This window comes from Diorhabda sublineata, chromosome 11 (genome assembly GCF_026230105.1).
Source record: "Diorhabda sublineata isolate icDioSubl1.1 chromosome 11, icDioSubl1.1, whole genome shotgun sequence".
In the NCBI taxonomy this organism is placed as follows: domain Eukaryota; kingdom Metazoa; phylum Arthropoda; class Insecta; order Coleoptera; family Chrysomelidae; genus Diorhabda; species Diorhabda sublineata.
The window spans coordinates 1638432-1656333 of NC_079484.1; the positions used below are offsets into that span (position 1 = coordinate 1638432).

The 17902-nt window shown below is 32.4% G+C and overlaps 1 protein-coding gene across 5 annotated transcripts in view; it reads right to left on the reverse strand.

Annotated features, from left to right (window-relative positions):
* The window catches only part of LOC130450465 (myosin heavy chain, non-muscle), a 49018-nt gene that overhangs the window by 17238 nt on the left and 13878 nt on the right, over positions 1–17902 (reverse strand). Inside the window, exons 2-7 of one of the 5 annotated variants that reach the window (XM_056788845.1) lie at positions 8028–8184; positions 7199–7323; positions 6992–7003; positions 6333–6353; positions 4531–4623; positions 3960–4122 (exon numbers count right to left, since the gene is read on the reverse strand). In XM_056788845.1, coding sequence (XP_056644823.1) covers positions 3960–4122; positions 4531–4623; positions 6333–6353; positions 6992–7003; positions 7199–7323; positions 8028–8184 — 571 coding nt within the window. Of the gene's footprint in view, positions 1–3959; positions 4123–4530; positions 4624–6332; positions 6354–6991; positions 7007–7198; positions 7324–8027; positions 8185–17902 lie in introns of all 5 variants that reach the window. The other 4 variants (XM_056788844.1, XM_056788847.1, XM_056788846.1 and 1 more) reach the window with 4 other exon arrangements.

The window sequence follows — 17902 nt, forward strand, 5'->3', positions numbered from 1 at the left end:
AATAAAGTGGAAGACTGAAATATAGAAAAATGTGCCGCCAAGCAACCATCCGAAGAATCCGAAACAAACAACCGATCCGCATAGTAGATGCCTCTCGGTTCTTTCCTCTATTGAAACCTGGAAATGGCCACCGTTAACCATATAATCAAAAAATTAGCTAAAAGTCATAAAGAAGGACTCCGGAATCATCCAAAGATTCCAACACGAAAGACTGATTAACATAATAGATGCCCTTTGGTACATTCATAATAGTTACCTCCACAAGAACCTGTATATGGACACCGATAACCAGATGATCAAGAAATTAGTAAAAAAAGGCATGAAGAAGGACTCCTGAATCATCCAAAGATTCCAAAATAGAGAACTAATCCACATAGTAGATGTCCTTTAGTACATTCGTAATAGTTACCTCCACAGGAACCTGTATCTGGACACCGATAACCAGATGATCAAGAAATTAGTAAAAAAGTCTTGAAAAATGACTCCTGAATCATCCAAAAATTCCAACACGAAGGACTAATCCACATGTAGATGTCCTTTAGTACATTCGTAATAGTTACCTTCACAAGAACCTGTATATGGACACCGATAACCAGATGATCAAGAAATTAGTAAAAAAAGGCATGAAGAAGGACTCCTGAATCATCCAAAGATTCCAAAATAGAGAACTAATCCACATAGTAGATGTCCTTTAGTACATTCGTAATAGTTACCTCCACAGGAACCTGTATCTGGACACCGATAACCAGATGATCAAGAAATTAGTAAAAAAGTCTTGAAAAATGACTCCTGAATCATCCAAAAATTCCAACACGAAGGACTAATCCACATGTAGATGTCCTTTAGTACATTCGTAATAGTTACCTCCACAGGAACCTAAATATAGACACCGATAACCATATAATCAAGAAATCAGTAAAAAAGTCTTGTAAAATGACTCCAGAATCATCCAAAAATTCCAACACGAAGGACTAATCCACATGTAGATGTCCTTTTGTACATTCGTAATAGTTACCTCCACAAGAACCTGTATATGGACACCGATAACCAGATGATCAAGAAATTAGTAAAAAAAGGCATGAAGAAGGACTCCTGAATCATCCAAAGATTCCAAAATAGAGAACTAATCCACATAGTAGATGTCCTTTAGTACATTCGTAATAGTTACCTCCACAGGAACCTGTATCTGGACACCGATAACCAGATGATCAAGAAATTAGTAAAAAAGTCTTGAAAAATGACTCCTGAATCATCCAAAAATTCCAACACGAAGGACTAATCCACATGTAGATGTCCTTTAGTACATTCGTAATAGTTACCTCCACAGGAACCTAAATATAGACACCGATAACCATATAATCAAGAAATCAGTAAAAAAGTCTTGTAAAATGACTCCAGAATCATCCAAAAATTCCAACACGAAGGACTAATCCACATGTAGATGTCCTTTTGTACATTCGTAATAGTTACCTCCACAAGAACCTGTATATGGACACCGATAACCAGATGATCAAGAAATTAGTAAAAAAAGGCATGAAGAAGGACTCCTGAATCATCCAAAGATTCCAAAATAGAGAACTAATCCACATAGTAGATGTCCTTTAGTACATTCGTAATAGTTACCTCCACAGGAACCTGTATCTGGACACCGATAACCAGATGATCAAGAAATTAGTAAAAAAGTCTTGAAAAATGACTCCTGAATCATCCAAAAATTCCAACACGAAGGACTAATCCACATGTAGATGTCCTTTAGTACATTCGTAATAGTTACCTTCACAAGAACCTGTATATGGACACCGATAACCAGATGATCAAGAAATTAGTAAAAAAAGGCATGAAGAAGGACTCCTGAATCATCCAAAGATTCCAAAATAGAGAACTAATCCACATAGTAGATGTCCTTTAGTACATTCGTAATAGTTACCTCCACAGGAACCTGTATCTGGACACCGATAACCAGATGATCAAGAAATTAGTAAAAAAGTCTTGAAAAATGACTCCTGAATCATCCAAAAATTCCAACACGAAGGACTAATCCACATGTAGATGTCCTTTAGTACATTCGTAATAGTTACCTCCATAGGAACCTAAATATAGACACCGATAACCAGATGATCAAGAAATTAGTAAAAAAGTCTTGAAAAATGACTCCAGAATCATCCAAAAATTCCAACACGAAGGACTAATCCACATGTAGATGTCCTTTAGTACATTCGTAATAGTTACCTCCACAGGAACCTAAATATAGACACCGATAACCAGATGATCAAGAAATTAGTAAAAAAGTCTTGAAAAATGACTCCAGAATCATCCAAAAATTCCAACACGAAGGACTAATCCACATGTAGATGTCCTTTTGTACATTCGTAATAGTTACCTCCACAAGAACCTGTATATGGACACCGATAACCAGATGATCAAGAAATTAGTAAAAAAAGGCATGAAGAAGGACTTCGGAATCATCCAAAGATTCCAAAATAGAGAACTAATCCACATAGTAGATGTCCTTTAGTACATTCGTAATAGTTACCTCCACAGGAACCTAAATATAGACACCGATAACCAGATGATCAAGAAATTAGTAAAAAAGTCTTGAAAAATGACTCCAGAATCATCCAAAAATTCCAAAACGAAGGACTAATCCACATGTAGATGTCCTTTTGTACATTCGTAATAGTTACCTTCACAGGAACCTAAATATAGACACCGATAACCAGATGATCAAGAAATTAGTAAAAAAGTCTTGAAAAATGACTCCAGAATCATCCAAAAATTCCAACACGAAGGACTAATCCACATGTAGATGTCCTTTAGTACATTCGTAATAGTTACCTCCACAGGAACCTGTATCTGGACACCGATAACCAGATGATCAAGAAATTAGTAAAAAAGTCTTGAAAAATGACTCCAGAATCATCCAAAAATTCCAACACGAAGGACTAATCCACATGTAGATGTCCTTTAGTACATTCGTAATAGTTACCTCCATAGGAACCTAAATATAGACACCGATAACCAGATGATCAAGAAATTAGTAAAAAAGTCTTGAAAAATGACTCCAGAATCATCCAAAAATTCCAACACGAAGGACTAATCCACATGTAGATGTCCTTTAGTACATTCGTAATAGTTACCTCCACAGGAACCTAAATATAGACACCGATAACCAGATGATCAAGAAATTAGTAAAAAAGTCTTGAAAAATGACTCCTGAATCATCCAAAAATTCCAACACGAAGGACTAATCCACATGTAGATGTCCTTTAGTACATTCGTAATAGTTACCTCCACAGGAACCTGGATATAGACACCGATCACAAAATGATGAAGAAATTAGTAAAAAGTCTTGAAGAAGGACTCCTGAATCATCCAAAAATTCCAACACGAAGGACTAATCCACATGTAGATGTCCTTTAGTACATTCGTAATAGTTACCTCCACAGGAACCTGTATATGGCCACCGATAACAGAATGATCAAGAAATTAGTAAAAAATCTTGAAGATGGACTCCAGAATCATCCAAAAATTCCAACACGAAGGACTGATTAACATAATAGATGCTCTTTAGTACATTCGTAATAGTTACCTCCACAAGAACCTAGATATAGACATCTTTAACTATATGACCAAAAAATTAGTCAAAGGTCAAGAATAAAAAGGCTCCATCATCATGTCAATATTGAATCTATTCATTTCCTTGATAATACTAAATTATAATTAATATTTAATAGGATAAAGCCCTTAGAGTAAGTTTTTTTAGTGCTTACGTTAAACTTACTACATAACTACAAACTACATAACCCAAGGAACCTTAATTTCAAATTTAATTTAGAATTAAATTACTCATTGTAGACCATATTGTGATGTATGAAATGCCTTTATGATTGTTTAATTAATAAACAAAAAAATTTTTATAGTTGTTTGTATAGAAAAAGAAAAATTCGGTGTAAACTTACTTCTTTGAGCATCGGAAGCACCTGCTAGAAGTTGGTAGAAAATGTGGAAGGTTCTTTCGAATTTTGCTTGTCGAATGGCACGTGATTTTTCTAATAAGTACGTTTCTATGTTGGCTCCGGCTATGTAACCGGAGGCATCGAAGTTAATTCTAATAAATTTACCCTATATGACAAAAAAAACATTATATAAATTGATACATCGAAAAAACAAAATCACAACTAAAAAAATTTAAATTTCATTATTCCAAATATACTAAATAACTAATTATTAAACGCAAATAATGCTTCAATGAACTATTTCTTAGTTCGTTGACCCTAAATTAACACATTTACACTTTCATTGCAGGGTTACTCATAGAAAACTTTTCTTAGTGTATACGCTGTATTAATATAACGTATAGATCATATTTTATTCAACAAAATGAAGGTAAATAAACGATTAATTTTTATAAAGTGATACGAAAATAACTAACCTCAAAATATTCATAATACATATATTTCCATTTACTAATTAGGAGACTTCAATATAGTTTACTAAAATTTAATTTTCAAGTTATAAACAGAAACTTACGAATCTCGATGAGTTGTCGTTCTTGATTGTTTTGGCATTACCAAAAGCTTCTAAAATTGGATTGGCTTGCAGTAATTGTTGTTCTAATCCACCCTAAGTATGAATCAATGTTTTAAAAATATATTTTTTACAGTATAAAAAGAAAAACACACGCAACTGATTAGTTGTAGCGGTAAAAAAAAAACAAAAAAAAAAGTTTAGTTTACATATACAGAGTGTCCCATTAAAATAACTTTGATGAATTGAACTGTTTATAGGTCAAATTTCGTTTACAAACTTGTCGAGATTAGAAAAATCGTTAAAACATGTTTCAACTTTACACGTGTTTTATATAAGGAATGTTGATGTCACACACCGCCATGTTAGCGTAGGTCACGGTCATTTTTCCACTTTTAACTGCGTTGACGATCGTATATATGTTTATTTTTTCATATTTTCTTTGATAAATTTTGAAAAAAAAATCACTTCGGCACAAAACACATTACCATCTTATACAAGTAAACTAATTAAATTAACTTTGAAGTACACACTATCTCACAAACTATTGCAATATGACGGCCGTGACGTGATGCAACGATTCTTTAAAGTAATTTAAAAAGTGTTTAATTAGTTCACTGTTGTATCAGATGGTAATGTATTTTGTGTCAAAAGGTATTTTTTTTTTTTTTGGAAAATTCATCAAAGAAAATACGAAAAAATCACAAGATCGTTAACGGAGTAAAAACTTTGATTGGAAAGTGATCCCTGACCTGCGTCAACAATGGCGGTGTGTGACGTCAACACTCCCGTAGCCAATTACAAACTAAATGGCGTTCTAAGCAACATGGATGTCACACATCACATTTAATACTATAAAAATTATATTTTTCGTCGTAATTTATGAGTGTACGGAAAAGACGAAAAAAAAATTAATAAACTCTTGCAGCTGTTTATCGAATTTAAATATATAGATAAGTTTATAAACGACGTAAAAACATGCAATAAAACATAAATCACGTGATAAATTTCCGAACAAATAATTTAACAGAACATGGAAGCAAAATATTTTGTTGGCACTTATGTAAACTGTGAATAAAGACTATTTTGTTATTTCTTACATGCGTGGTTGGTCGTTTTATTAAAATATAACAATTGTCGTCGGGTTTAATTCGAAAATAGACTCAAATACCATCATTATAAGGTCCCTGTATTGGAAAGTTTGGACACGAGCGGTCGTTCACGCGATTGGTTAGCTTCGAGCTAAGAAATTAATGGCTGCTACAAGAAGAGAAGCCCGCGAAACAATTGTCTGTTCAAATGATCGAACAATGTTACTGATTATTGAGAAATAATATATAATGAAATTATAGTTTTATGAAGGAAATGACATTTATAGACATAAATAATTAAATTACAAAACGAAACGAGTTTAAGTCAGATAGAACGCAAGCAAATGTAAGTATGGTCGGTTTTGTTTACATTCGCGAGATCACGTGACAGGAAGTATAGACGCCATTAATTTCTCGAAAGAAGATAATAGAAAAGGATACGGACAGATTTCTGTCTTTTACAAATGGGCGTGTCCAGACTTTCCCATACAGGGATTTTATATTATTAGTACCCCATCAGCGCCCCCAAAAAGAACGTGTCTACTATCATAATTATGACAATTGAGACTTGCGCAATGAAGGAGTATTAAAATTATGGAAAAAACGCGTCATAAAAGATGTGTCAGCTGTGTTAATAACTGAAATAAAAATTGGTAAACATGCTATGGGAATATGCACGTGACGAGTAAATGCGCAAACGTCAAACTTACATACCGAGAATTCTCTTGTGGGACTCTGGCATTGACGCATGTAAAATAAGGAAAAATAATGTTTGAGATAGTTGGATAAAGATTTTTCTATGATTTATACAGTGCGTCCGCGAAAATACATAAATGATTGTTTTCAAGATGGTTGGCAAACAAATTTTTTTTTTCATTTATATATACAGTATGTCTGAAAAAATCGAAATCACTTTTACCATTAATGAAAGTTATTATTTGGAAAAAGTTTTGCACGTCAAACGCCAAAAACAGATGTCAGTTAAAAATAGATTTTGTCTTCAGAGTTTTGCTACTGATTTTTTAGTTTTGGCAACTCTGTTCCGGATTGAACTTTATATTTTTTTTGACATAACCTCACTAACTAACTAATATCTCGATATTACGTTGTTGCCGTTTTTATAGACTCGATATCTACGTTCGTTTACATTCTAGAATCCGAATTATCGAGAAATCCTTTGGGTATAAATAGATTAGTAAATAATTCGGTGTCATTGCGGGCACTACACTACACTACACTTATTTATTGCAATTTTTTTTACATTTCGTGGAATTTAAATTGTTTTCACCGAAAGTACACATATATACAGAGGGTTTTATAAAAATCGAATAGATATTTCGTATATGTACAAAAAAAAAAGAAGTACTACTTACGATAAGATCTTTCTGCTGGTTTTTTCCCCCAAAAAAAAAGAAGACCATGCAAAGAAAATTAAAATTAGAAAATAATCAAGTCACCGAAAAATAAATATACATGGTTGCCATCACCTTTTCGGAAATTGGTGACAAAAAAATGGTGTAGAAAAAGTTGGATTTGAAAAATAAAAAAAAAAAAATTGTTTTTGGGGATGTTTGACTTACCGCTCCAGCTCCTTTGGGGGATTTCGACGCCGCTACGTACGCCAAATATTGTATGACTTTTTTCGTATTTTCAGTTTTCCCCGCACCGGATTCCCCCGTACACAAAATCGATTGATCCTCCCTTTCTGCAAACATAAAATAATTGGCACTCCCGAAAAAGTACTATTACGAGGGTTATACGATACATTTTCCCACCCGATACGAAAAATCTTCATTCATACGATTTTCGAATACAAATTCCTCAGCGGAAACTTTTATTAATCAGAAACTTTCGAGTCAACCCTCGTATTTTATTTAGTACGCCGATTCGACGAGATTTCACATCGAACGTTCGTAATTTTGAATTTTTTTTTGAGGAAAAAAACCACCGAACAAAATTTGAGTATCCGATGTGCGAAATCATCGTTTAGTATACGAGGATTGTCCGAGAAGTACCCGCACCAATAATTTTGGAAAAAAATTCGACATTTGAGATATTTCGCGAACAGAAAATAATCCCAAGGGGTTAAATGTGGCGAATGGGGTGTATAATCAAACATTAATTCATTAACCGCCCCCCAAAATACAGAAAAAATACGAGAAGTGAAGAAAATTAAATTATTACATTCGAATATATGTATATAGTAGCGCCTAGCGCCATCTTTTGCGCAGTAACGTCATCTCTAGTCGAGTTGTCGAGCTATTTTGCGTTGTTTCTCGATTATTCGCCACGCTCCTCGGTCGGAATGTTTCCGGACTAAATCCTGGGTGCGCCCGTGCTAATATCGATTTATTTAGTATCGATTATCATTCGAATCGGGATATATCGTGATCGATTAGAATAAATTACCTTGTAACATTGATCGGTAGGCGGTGTCTGTAATGGCGAACACGTGCGGTGGTACTTCGTGCCTTTTGATTCCCTTATACCTTTCCATGATTTTTTCTGTGTAAATCGGTAATTTTTTATACGGATTCACCACGACACAGAAAAGTCCAGAGTAGGTCTGAAATACGAAAAAAAAAAAAAAAATTGAATAAAAAAACGGGTGGAAAAAAACTACGTCAAATTACGATTTTCGGGTTAGATTTTCAAAATATCCGAGAAAGTTTTGAATTACAGTTGAGATTTTCAAGTCTAGTCGGATTTCCCCTTAAAAAGCACGAAAAAAATTGAAAATTCGACAAAAATTATACGTGGGGAAAACATTTATCATTCCTTGTATTAAAAACGAAGAATTAAAAACGGATTTTCAATTTTGACGATGAATTTATACGCTTTTTAACCGAAACATTGAATAAAATCCGTTTGCACTCCTCGATTTTTAATACGAGGGAAGAAAAAAAAGTTTTTCTCTACGATTGTTTTCCATAAAAAAATTTCATTGAATTTTTATTAATTTTAGTACTCTGAACATTCCCGGGGGTGCTAAACTCAATCTGGATACGGTATTTAGGGGAAAATTTCAATTATTTTGTTCGCTTTCTAAACAGATCGACAGATGGCGCTGCGAACAACCGGCGTGGGTTGTGCGACCGTGAATTGCGCGATTGCATTTCTGATGTCGAGTGTCATTTCGGTTTGGTGTGTTTCAGCAATGACTGTACTAATATTTTTTAAAAAACATTATCTAAAGTATTACGTCGATCTAGCATTCTAATTATACGTTTAAACGTTTTTATGATGGTCACGGCTGCCCACGTCGTTAGATCGCATCTTGTTAGGAAACGTTAAACAAAAAAAAAAATAAGCATCATAAAAAAAATATTTTTATTTTTAATTTACGTAAATGTTTTGAAATTTTCTAGTTAATCCGGTACTGGATCGCGTGATAATTTAATGACGGTTCTGTACAAATCGTACTTAACTGAAAATATTAACCGATGATTGGGGCGAAAAACATTTTTGTAAATACACTTAACAATCGTGTACAACACGTCAGGTAAATAAATTAGATTCGCCCCAAAGTGTCCTATTTTCCCCCTAATAAATCATGCAGCTCTTTCCAGTAAATATACCTTCAAATTATCATGATTTTTATCGGCAAATGATTGTGCATTTTTTTGCATTGCAAAGTATCGAGCCTTTTACTGATTCTGAACGTGGAGCAGGTCGAAAAGGTGCTCCGCGTTCCTGAGTGGATAGACATGTCAACATCTTTCTAAAATGACAGACTTTTATGGTTTTTCCTTGACAAATTCGTAATAATCGAAATTTTTAAATGTAAAGTACATTTACACGAACATATTTTATATAATAAAAGACCCTAATAGAGTAGGAGACGCTTTCCAGTAAATATACCTTCAAATTATTATGATTTCTATCGGCAGATGATTGTGCATTTTTTTGCATTGCAAAGTATCGAGCCTTTTACTGATTCTGAACGTGGAGCAGGTCGAAAAGGTGCTCCGCGTTCCTGAGTGGATAGACATGTCAACATCTTTCTAAAATGACAGACTTTTATGGTTTTTCCTTGACAAATTCGTAATAATCGAAATTTTTAAATGTAAAGTACATTTACACGAACATATTTTATATAATAAAAGACCCTAATAGAGTAGGAGACGCTTTCCAGTAAATATACCTTCAAATTATTATGATTTCTATCGGCAGATGATTGTGCATTTTTTTGCATTGCAAAGTATCGAGCCTTTTACTGATTCTGAACGTGGAGCAGGTCGAAAAGGTGCTCCGCGTTCCTGAGTGGATAGACATGTCAACATCTTTCTAAAATGACAGACTTTTATGGTTTTTCCTTGACAAATTCGTAATAATCGAAATTTTTAAATGTAAAGTACATTTACACGAACATATTTTATATAATAAAAGACCCTAATAGAGTAGGAGACGCTTTCCAGTAAATATACCTTCAAATTATTATGATTTCTATCGGCAGATGATTGTGCATTTTTTTGCATTGCAAAGTATCGAGCCTTTTACTGATTCTGAACGTGGAGCAGGTCGAAAAGGTGCTCCGCGTTCCTGAGTGGATAGACATGTCAACATCTTTCTAAAATGACAGACTTTTATGGTTTTTCCTTGACAAATTCGTAATAATCGAAATTTTTAAATGTAAAGTACATTTACACGAACATATTTTATATAATAAAAGACCCTAATAGAGTAGGAGACGCTTTCCAGTAAATATACCTTCAAATTATTATGATTTCTATCGGCAGATGATTGTGCATTTTTTTGCATTGCAAAGTATCGAGCCTTTTACTGATTCTGAACGTGGAGCAGGTCGAAAAGGTGCTCCGCGTTCCTGAGTGGATAGACATGTCAACATCTTTCTAAAATGACAGACTTTTATGGTTTTTCCTTGACAAATTCGTAATAATCGAAATTTTTAAATGTAAAGTACATTTACACGAACATATTTTATATAATAAAAGACCCTAATAGAGTAGGAGACGCTTTCCAGTAAATATACCTTCAAATTATTATGATTTCTATCGGCAGATGATTGTGCATTTTTTTGCATTGCAAAGTATCGAGCCTTTTACTGATTCTGAACGTGGAGCAGGTCGAAAAGGTGCTCCGCGTTCCTGAGTGGATAGACATGTCAACATCTTTCTAAAATGACAGACTTTTATGGTTTTTCCTTGACAAATTCGTAATAATCGAAATTTTTAAATGTAAAGTACATTTACACGAACATATTTTATATAATAAAAGACCCTAATAGAGTAGGAGACGCTTTCCAGTAAATATACCTTCAAATTATTATGATTTCTATCGGCAGATGATTGTGCATTTTTTTGCATTGCAAAGTATCGAGCCTTTTACTGATTCTGAACGTGGAGCAGGTCGAAAAGGTGCTCCGCGTTCCTGAGTGGATAGACATGTCAACATCTTTCTAAAATGACAGACTTTTATGGTTTTTCCTTGACAAATTCGTAATAATCGAAATTTTTAAATGTAAAGTACATTTACACAAACATATTTTATATAATAAAAGACCTTAATAGAGTAGAAGACGCTTTCCAGTAAATATACCTTCAAATTATTATGATTTTTCTATCAGCAAATGATTGTGCATTTTTTTGCATTGCAAAGTATCGAGCCTTTTACTGATTCTGAACGTGGAGCAGGTCGATAAGGTGTTCCGCGTTCCTGAGTGGATAGCTGTGCAAACATCTTTCCAAAATGACAGACTTTTATGGTTTTTCCTTGACAATTTCGTAATAATCGAAATTTTTAAATGTAAAGTACATTTACACGAACATATTTTATATAATAAAAGACCCTAATAGAGTAGGAGACGCTTTCCAGTAAATATACCTTCAAATTATTATGATTTCTATCGGCAGATGATTGTGCATTTTTTTGCATTGCAAAGTATCGAGCCTTTTACTGATTCTGAACGTGGAGCAGGTCGAAAAGGTGCTCCGCGTTCCTGAGTGGATAGACATGTCAACATCTTTCTAAAATGACAGACTTTTATGGTTTTTCCTTGACAAATTCGTAATAATCGAAATTTTTAAATGTAAAGTACATTTACACGAACATATTTTATATAATAAAAGACCCTAATAGAGTAGGAGACGCTTTCCAGTAAATATACCTTCAAATTATTATGATTTCTATCGGCAGATGATTGTGCATTTTTTTGCATTGCAAAGTATCGAGCCTTTTACTGATTCTGAACGTGGAGCAGGTCGATAAGGTGTTCCGCGTTCCTGAGTGGATAGCTGTGCAAACATCTTTCCAAAATGACAGACTTTTATGGTTTTTCCTTGACAATTTCGTAATAATCGAAATTTTTAAATGTAAAGTACATTTACACGAACATATTTTATATAATAAAAGACCCTAATAGAGTAGGAGACGCTTTCCAGTAAATATACCTTCAAATTATTATGATTTCTATCGGCAGATGATTGTGCATTTTTTTGCATTGCAAAGTATCGAGCCTTTTACTGATTTTGAACGTGGAGCAGGTCGAAAAGGTGCTCCGCGTTCCTGAATGGATAGACATGTCAACATCTTTCTAAAATGAGAGACTTTTATGGTTTTTCCTTGACAAATTCGTAATAATCGAAATTTTTAAATGTAAAGTACATTTACACGAACATATTTTATATAATAAAAGACCCTAATAGAGTAGGAGACGCTTTCCAGTAAATATACCTTCAAATTATTATGATTTCTATCGGCAGATGATTGTGCATTTTTTTGCATTGCAAAGTATCGAGCCTTTTACTGATTCTGAACGTGGAGCAGGTCGAAAAGGTGCTCCGCGTTCCTGAGTGGATAGACATGTCAACATCTTTCTAAAATGAGAGACTTTTATGGTTTTTCCTTGACAAATTCGTAATAATCGAAATTTTTAAATGTAAAGTACATTTACACGAACATATTTTATATAATAAAAGACCCTAATAGAGTAGGAGACGCTTTCCAGTAAATATACCTTCAAATTATTATGATTTCTATCGGCAGATGATTGTGCATTTTTTTGCATTGCAAAGTATCGAGCCTTTTACTGATTCTGAACGTGGAGCAGGTCGAAAAGGTGCTCCGCGTTCCTGAGTGGATAGACATGTCAACATCTTTCTAAAATGACAGACTTTTATGGTTTTTCCTTGACAAATTCGTAATAATCGAAATTTTTAAATGTAAAGTACATTTACACGAACATATTTTATATAATAAAAGACCCTAATAGAGTAGGAGACGCTTTCCAGTAAATATACCTTCAAATTATTATGATTTCTATCGGCAGATGATTGTGCATTTTTTTGCATTGCAAAGTATCGAGCCTTTTACTGATTTTGAACGTGGAGCAGGTCGAAAAGGTGCTCCGCGTTCCTGAATGGATAGACATGTCAACATCTTTCTAAAATGAGAGACTTTTATGGTTTTTCCTTGACAAATTCGTAATAATCGAAATTTTTAAATGTAAAGTACATTTACACAAACATATTTTATATAATAAAAGACCTTAATAGAGTAGAAGACGCTTTCCAGTAAATATACCTTCAAATTATTATGATTTTTCTATCAGCAAATGATTGTGCATTTTTTTGCATTGCAAAGTATCGAGCCTTTTACTGATTCTGAACGTGGAGCAGGTCGATAAGGTGTTCCGCGTTCCTGAGTGGATAGCTGTGCAAACATCTTTCCAAAATGACAGACTTTTATGGTTTTTCCTTGACAAATTCGTAATAATCGAAATTTTTAAATGTAAAGTACATTTACACGAACATATTTTATATAATAAAAGACCCTAATAGAGTAGGAGACGCTTTCCAGTAAATATACCTTCAAATTATTATGATTTCTATCGGCAGATGATTGTGCATTTTTTTGCATTGCAAAGTATCGAGCCTTTTACTAATTCTGAACGTGGAGCAGGTCGAAAAGATGTTCCGCGTTCCTGAGTGCATAGCTGTGCAAACATCTTTCCAAAATGACAGACTTTTATGATTTTTCCTTGACAATGTTTCTTTATGGCAAACGGTTTCTTTGGTATCTACAACGATCTAAAAATCCACATATCTTCTAAACCATAAATTTTATCGAGTTAAACGAATAGTAACTTTTCGTTAAAAAATCGATTTTTGCCATTTTTAGACTGTACAGATTGTCCCTGCGAAAATTACGGATTGTTAACCATTGGGCATGAGCCGGCCCTGACCTTTAGATAGTAATGTAGAGTTATTTAGACATAGTTAATCATCATCTATTCTGTCATTCACTCACTACCGAATTTGTCGCATAATTTTCCCGAACACCCTGTATATGCATCGTTTAATTCGAAACACGTTAACAGCTGTGCATTTATTGTTTTTTTTATTTTCGTACATTCCATAATAAGTAATTTCTAATGAAGTAAATAAACGAAAAAACTCGTTGTGTATCAATAAATTTTCGCCTCGTTTATACCAGCCCTGGCCTGGTGACCTACGTAATGCGTCTATATATGGTTTAACCGCAATCCCGATCGGAATAATCGACAATCTAAGGTGAGTCAGTTGTTACTTAAGCAATTTTTTTTTCTTTTCGTTTTACGACATGCATCAACCCCGATTTTTAGACGCCATATGTTTAACGGTGACACGATTAACAACACTATTACAATTAATGCGAAAATCAGTTAATCGAATGCAATTCTACGAAAAATTTGGATTATACGAGGGGTCGTCTGAAATAAATAAAAACTATTCAGCAGCGTTGTCTTAAAACAAACAAGATATTTCTACAAGTATACATTAAGTACCGAAAAAAAAAATTTATAAAAAAATTTCCAAAAAATACTCTCACTCCCTCCGCCATTTTTTTATGTAAAATCGTCTTCCACCCCATCCAGACACTCTTATTATTCATACTTCGTAATTTCCGTGGTGGTATTACGATAAAGTACCAAAAAAAAAAAATTTTCAAAAAAATTTTCCAAAAAAATATTTTTTCTATTCTTTCCGCCATTTTTTTATGTAAAATCGTCTTCCACCCCATGCAGACACTCTTATTATTCATACTTAGTAATTTCCATGGTGGTATAACAAAAAAGTACCGAAAAAAAAATTTCCAAAAAATTATTTTTTTTATTCTTTCCGCCATTTTTTTAAGTAAAATAGTCTTCCACCCCATCCAGACACTTTTATAATTCATACTTAGTAATTTCCATGGTGGTATAACGAAAAAGTACCAAAAAAAAAAAAAATTTTCAAAAAAAATTTCCAAAAAAATAAAATTTTTTTTATTCTTTCCGCAATTTTTTTATGTAAAATCGTCTTCCACCCCATGCAGACACTCTTATTATTCATACTTCGTAATTTCCGTGGTGGTATAACGAAAAAGTACCAAAAAAAAAATTTTCAAAAAAAATTTCCAAAAAAATAAAATTTTTTTATTCTTTCCACCATTTTTTTATGTAAAATAGTCTCCCACCCCATCCAGACACTCTTATTATTCATACTTAGTAATTTCCATGGTGGTATAACGAAAAAGTACCAAAAAAAAAATTTTCAAAAAAAATTTCCAAAAAAATAAAATTTTTTCTATTCTTTCCGCCATTTTTTTATGTAAAATCGTCTCCCACCCCATCCAGACACTCTTATTATTCATACTTAGTAAATTCCATGGTGGTATAACGAAAAAGTACCAAAAAAAAAATTTTCAAAAAAAATTTCCAAAAAAATAAAATTTTTTTATTCTTTCCACCATTTTTTTATGTAAAATAGTCTCCCACCCCATCCAGACACTCTTATTATTCATACTTAGTAATTTCCATGGTGGTATAACGAAAAAGTACCAAAAAAAAAATTTTCAAAAAAAATTTCCAAAAAAATAAAATTTTTTTATTCTTTCCACCATTTTTTTATGTAAAATAGTCTCCCACCCCATCCAGACACTCTTATTATTCATACTTAGTAATTTCCATGGTGGTATAACGAAAAAGTACCAAAAAAAAAATTTTCAAAAAAAAATTCCAAAAAAATAAAATTTTTTTATTCTTTCCACCATTTTTTTATGTAAAATAGTCTCCCACCCCATCCAGACACTCTTATTATTCATACTTAGTAATTTCCATGGTGGTATAACGAAAAAGTACCAAAAAAAAAATTTTCAAAAAAAATTTCCAAAAAAATAAAATTTTTTTATTCTTTCCACCATTTTTTTATGTAAAATCGTCTCCCACCCCATCCAGACACTCTTATTATTCATACTTAGTAATTTCCATGGTGGTATAACGAAAAAGTACCAAAAAAAAAATTTCAAAAAAAATTTCCAAAAAAATAAAATTTTTTTATTCTTTCCACCATTTTTTTATGTAAAATAGTCTCCCACCCCATCCAGACACTCTTATTATTCATACTTAGTAATTTCCATGGTGGTATAACGAAAAAGTACAAAAAAAAAAATTTTCAAAAAAAATAAAATTTTTTCTATTCTTTCCGCCATTTTTTTATGTAAAATCGTCTCCCACCCCATCCAGACACTCTTATTATTCATACTTAGTAATTTCCATGGTGGTATAACGAAAAAGTACCAAAAAAAAAATTTTCAAAAAAAATTTCCAAAAAAATAAAATTTTTTTATTCTTTCCACCATTTTTTTATGTAAAATAGTCTCCCACCCCATCCAGACACTCTTATTATTCATACTTAGTAATTTCCATGGTGGTATAACGAAAAAGTACCAAAAATAAATTTTCAAAAAAATATCCAAAAAAATAAAATTTTTTTTATTCTTTCCGCCATTTTTTTTAAGTAAAATAGTCTTCCACCCCATCCAGACACTCTTATTATTCATACTTCGTAATTTCCGTGGTGGTATTACGATAAAGTACCAAAAAAAAAAATTTTTCAAAAAAATTTTCCAAAAAAATATTTTTTCTATTCTTTCCGCCATTTTTTTATGTAAAATCGTCTCCCACCCCATCCAGACACTCTTATTAATCATACTTCGTAATTTCCATGGTGGTATAACGAAAAAGTACCAAAAAAAAAATTTTCAAAAAAAATTTCCAAAAAAATAAATTTTTTTTATTCTTTCCGCCATTTTTTTATGTAAAATAGTCTTCCACCCCATCCAGACACTCTTATTATTCATACTTCGTAATTTCCGTGGTGGTATTACGATAAAGTACCAAAAAAAAAAATTTTTCAAAAAAATTTTCCAAAAAAATATTTTTTCTATTCTTTCCGCCATTTTTTTATGTAAAATCGTCTCCCACCCCATCCAGACACTCTTATTATTCATACTTAGTAATTTCCATGGTGGTATAACAAAAAAGTACCGAAAAAAAAATTTTCAAAAAAATTTCCAAAAAATTATTATTTTTTCTATTCTTTCCGCCATTTTTTTATGTAAAATCGTCTCCCACCCCATCCAGACACTCTTATTATTCATACTTCGTAATTTCCGTGGTGGTATTACGATAAAGTACCAAAAAAAAAAAATTTTTCAAAAAAATTTTCCAAAAAAATATTTTTTCTATTCTTTCCGCCATTTTTTTATGTAAAATCGTCTCCCACCCCATCCAGACACTCTTATTATTCATACTTAGTAATTTCCATGGTGGTATAACAAAAAAGTACCGAAAAAAAAATTTTCAAAAAAATTTCCAAAAAATTATTATTTTTTCTATTCTTTCCGCCATTTTTTTATGTAAAATCGTCTCCCACCCCATCCAGACACTCTTATTATTCATACTTCGTAATTTCCGTGGTGGTATTACGATAAAGTACCAAAAAAAAAAAATTTTTCAAAAAAATTTTCCAAAAAAATATTTTTTCTATTCTTTCCGCCATTTTTTTATGTAAAATCGTCTCCCACCCCATCCAGACACTCTTATTATTCATACTTAGTAATTTCCATGGTGGTATAACGAAAAAGTACCAAAAATAAATTTTCAAAAAAATATCCAAAAAAATAAAATTTTTTTTATTCTTTCCGCCATTTTTTTTAAGTAAAATAGTCTTCCACCCCATCCAGACACTCTTATTATTCATACTTCGTAATTTCCGTGGTGGTATTACGATAAAGTACCAAAAAAAAAAATTTTTCAAAAAAATTTTCCAAAAAAATATTTTTTCTATTCTTTCCGCCATTTTTTTATGTAAAATCGTCTCCCACCCCATCCAGACACTCTTATTATTCATACTTCGTAATTTCCATGGTGGTATAACGAAAAAGTACCAAAAAAAAAATTTTCAAAAAAAATTTCCAAAAAAATAAATTTTTTTTTATTCTTTCCGCCATTTTTTTATGTA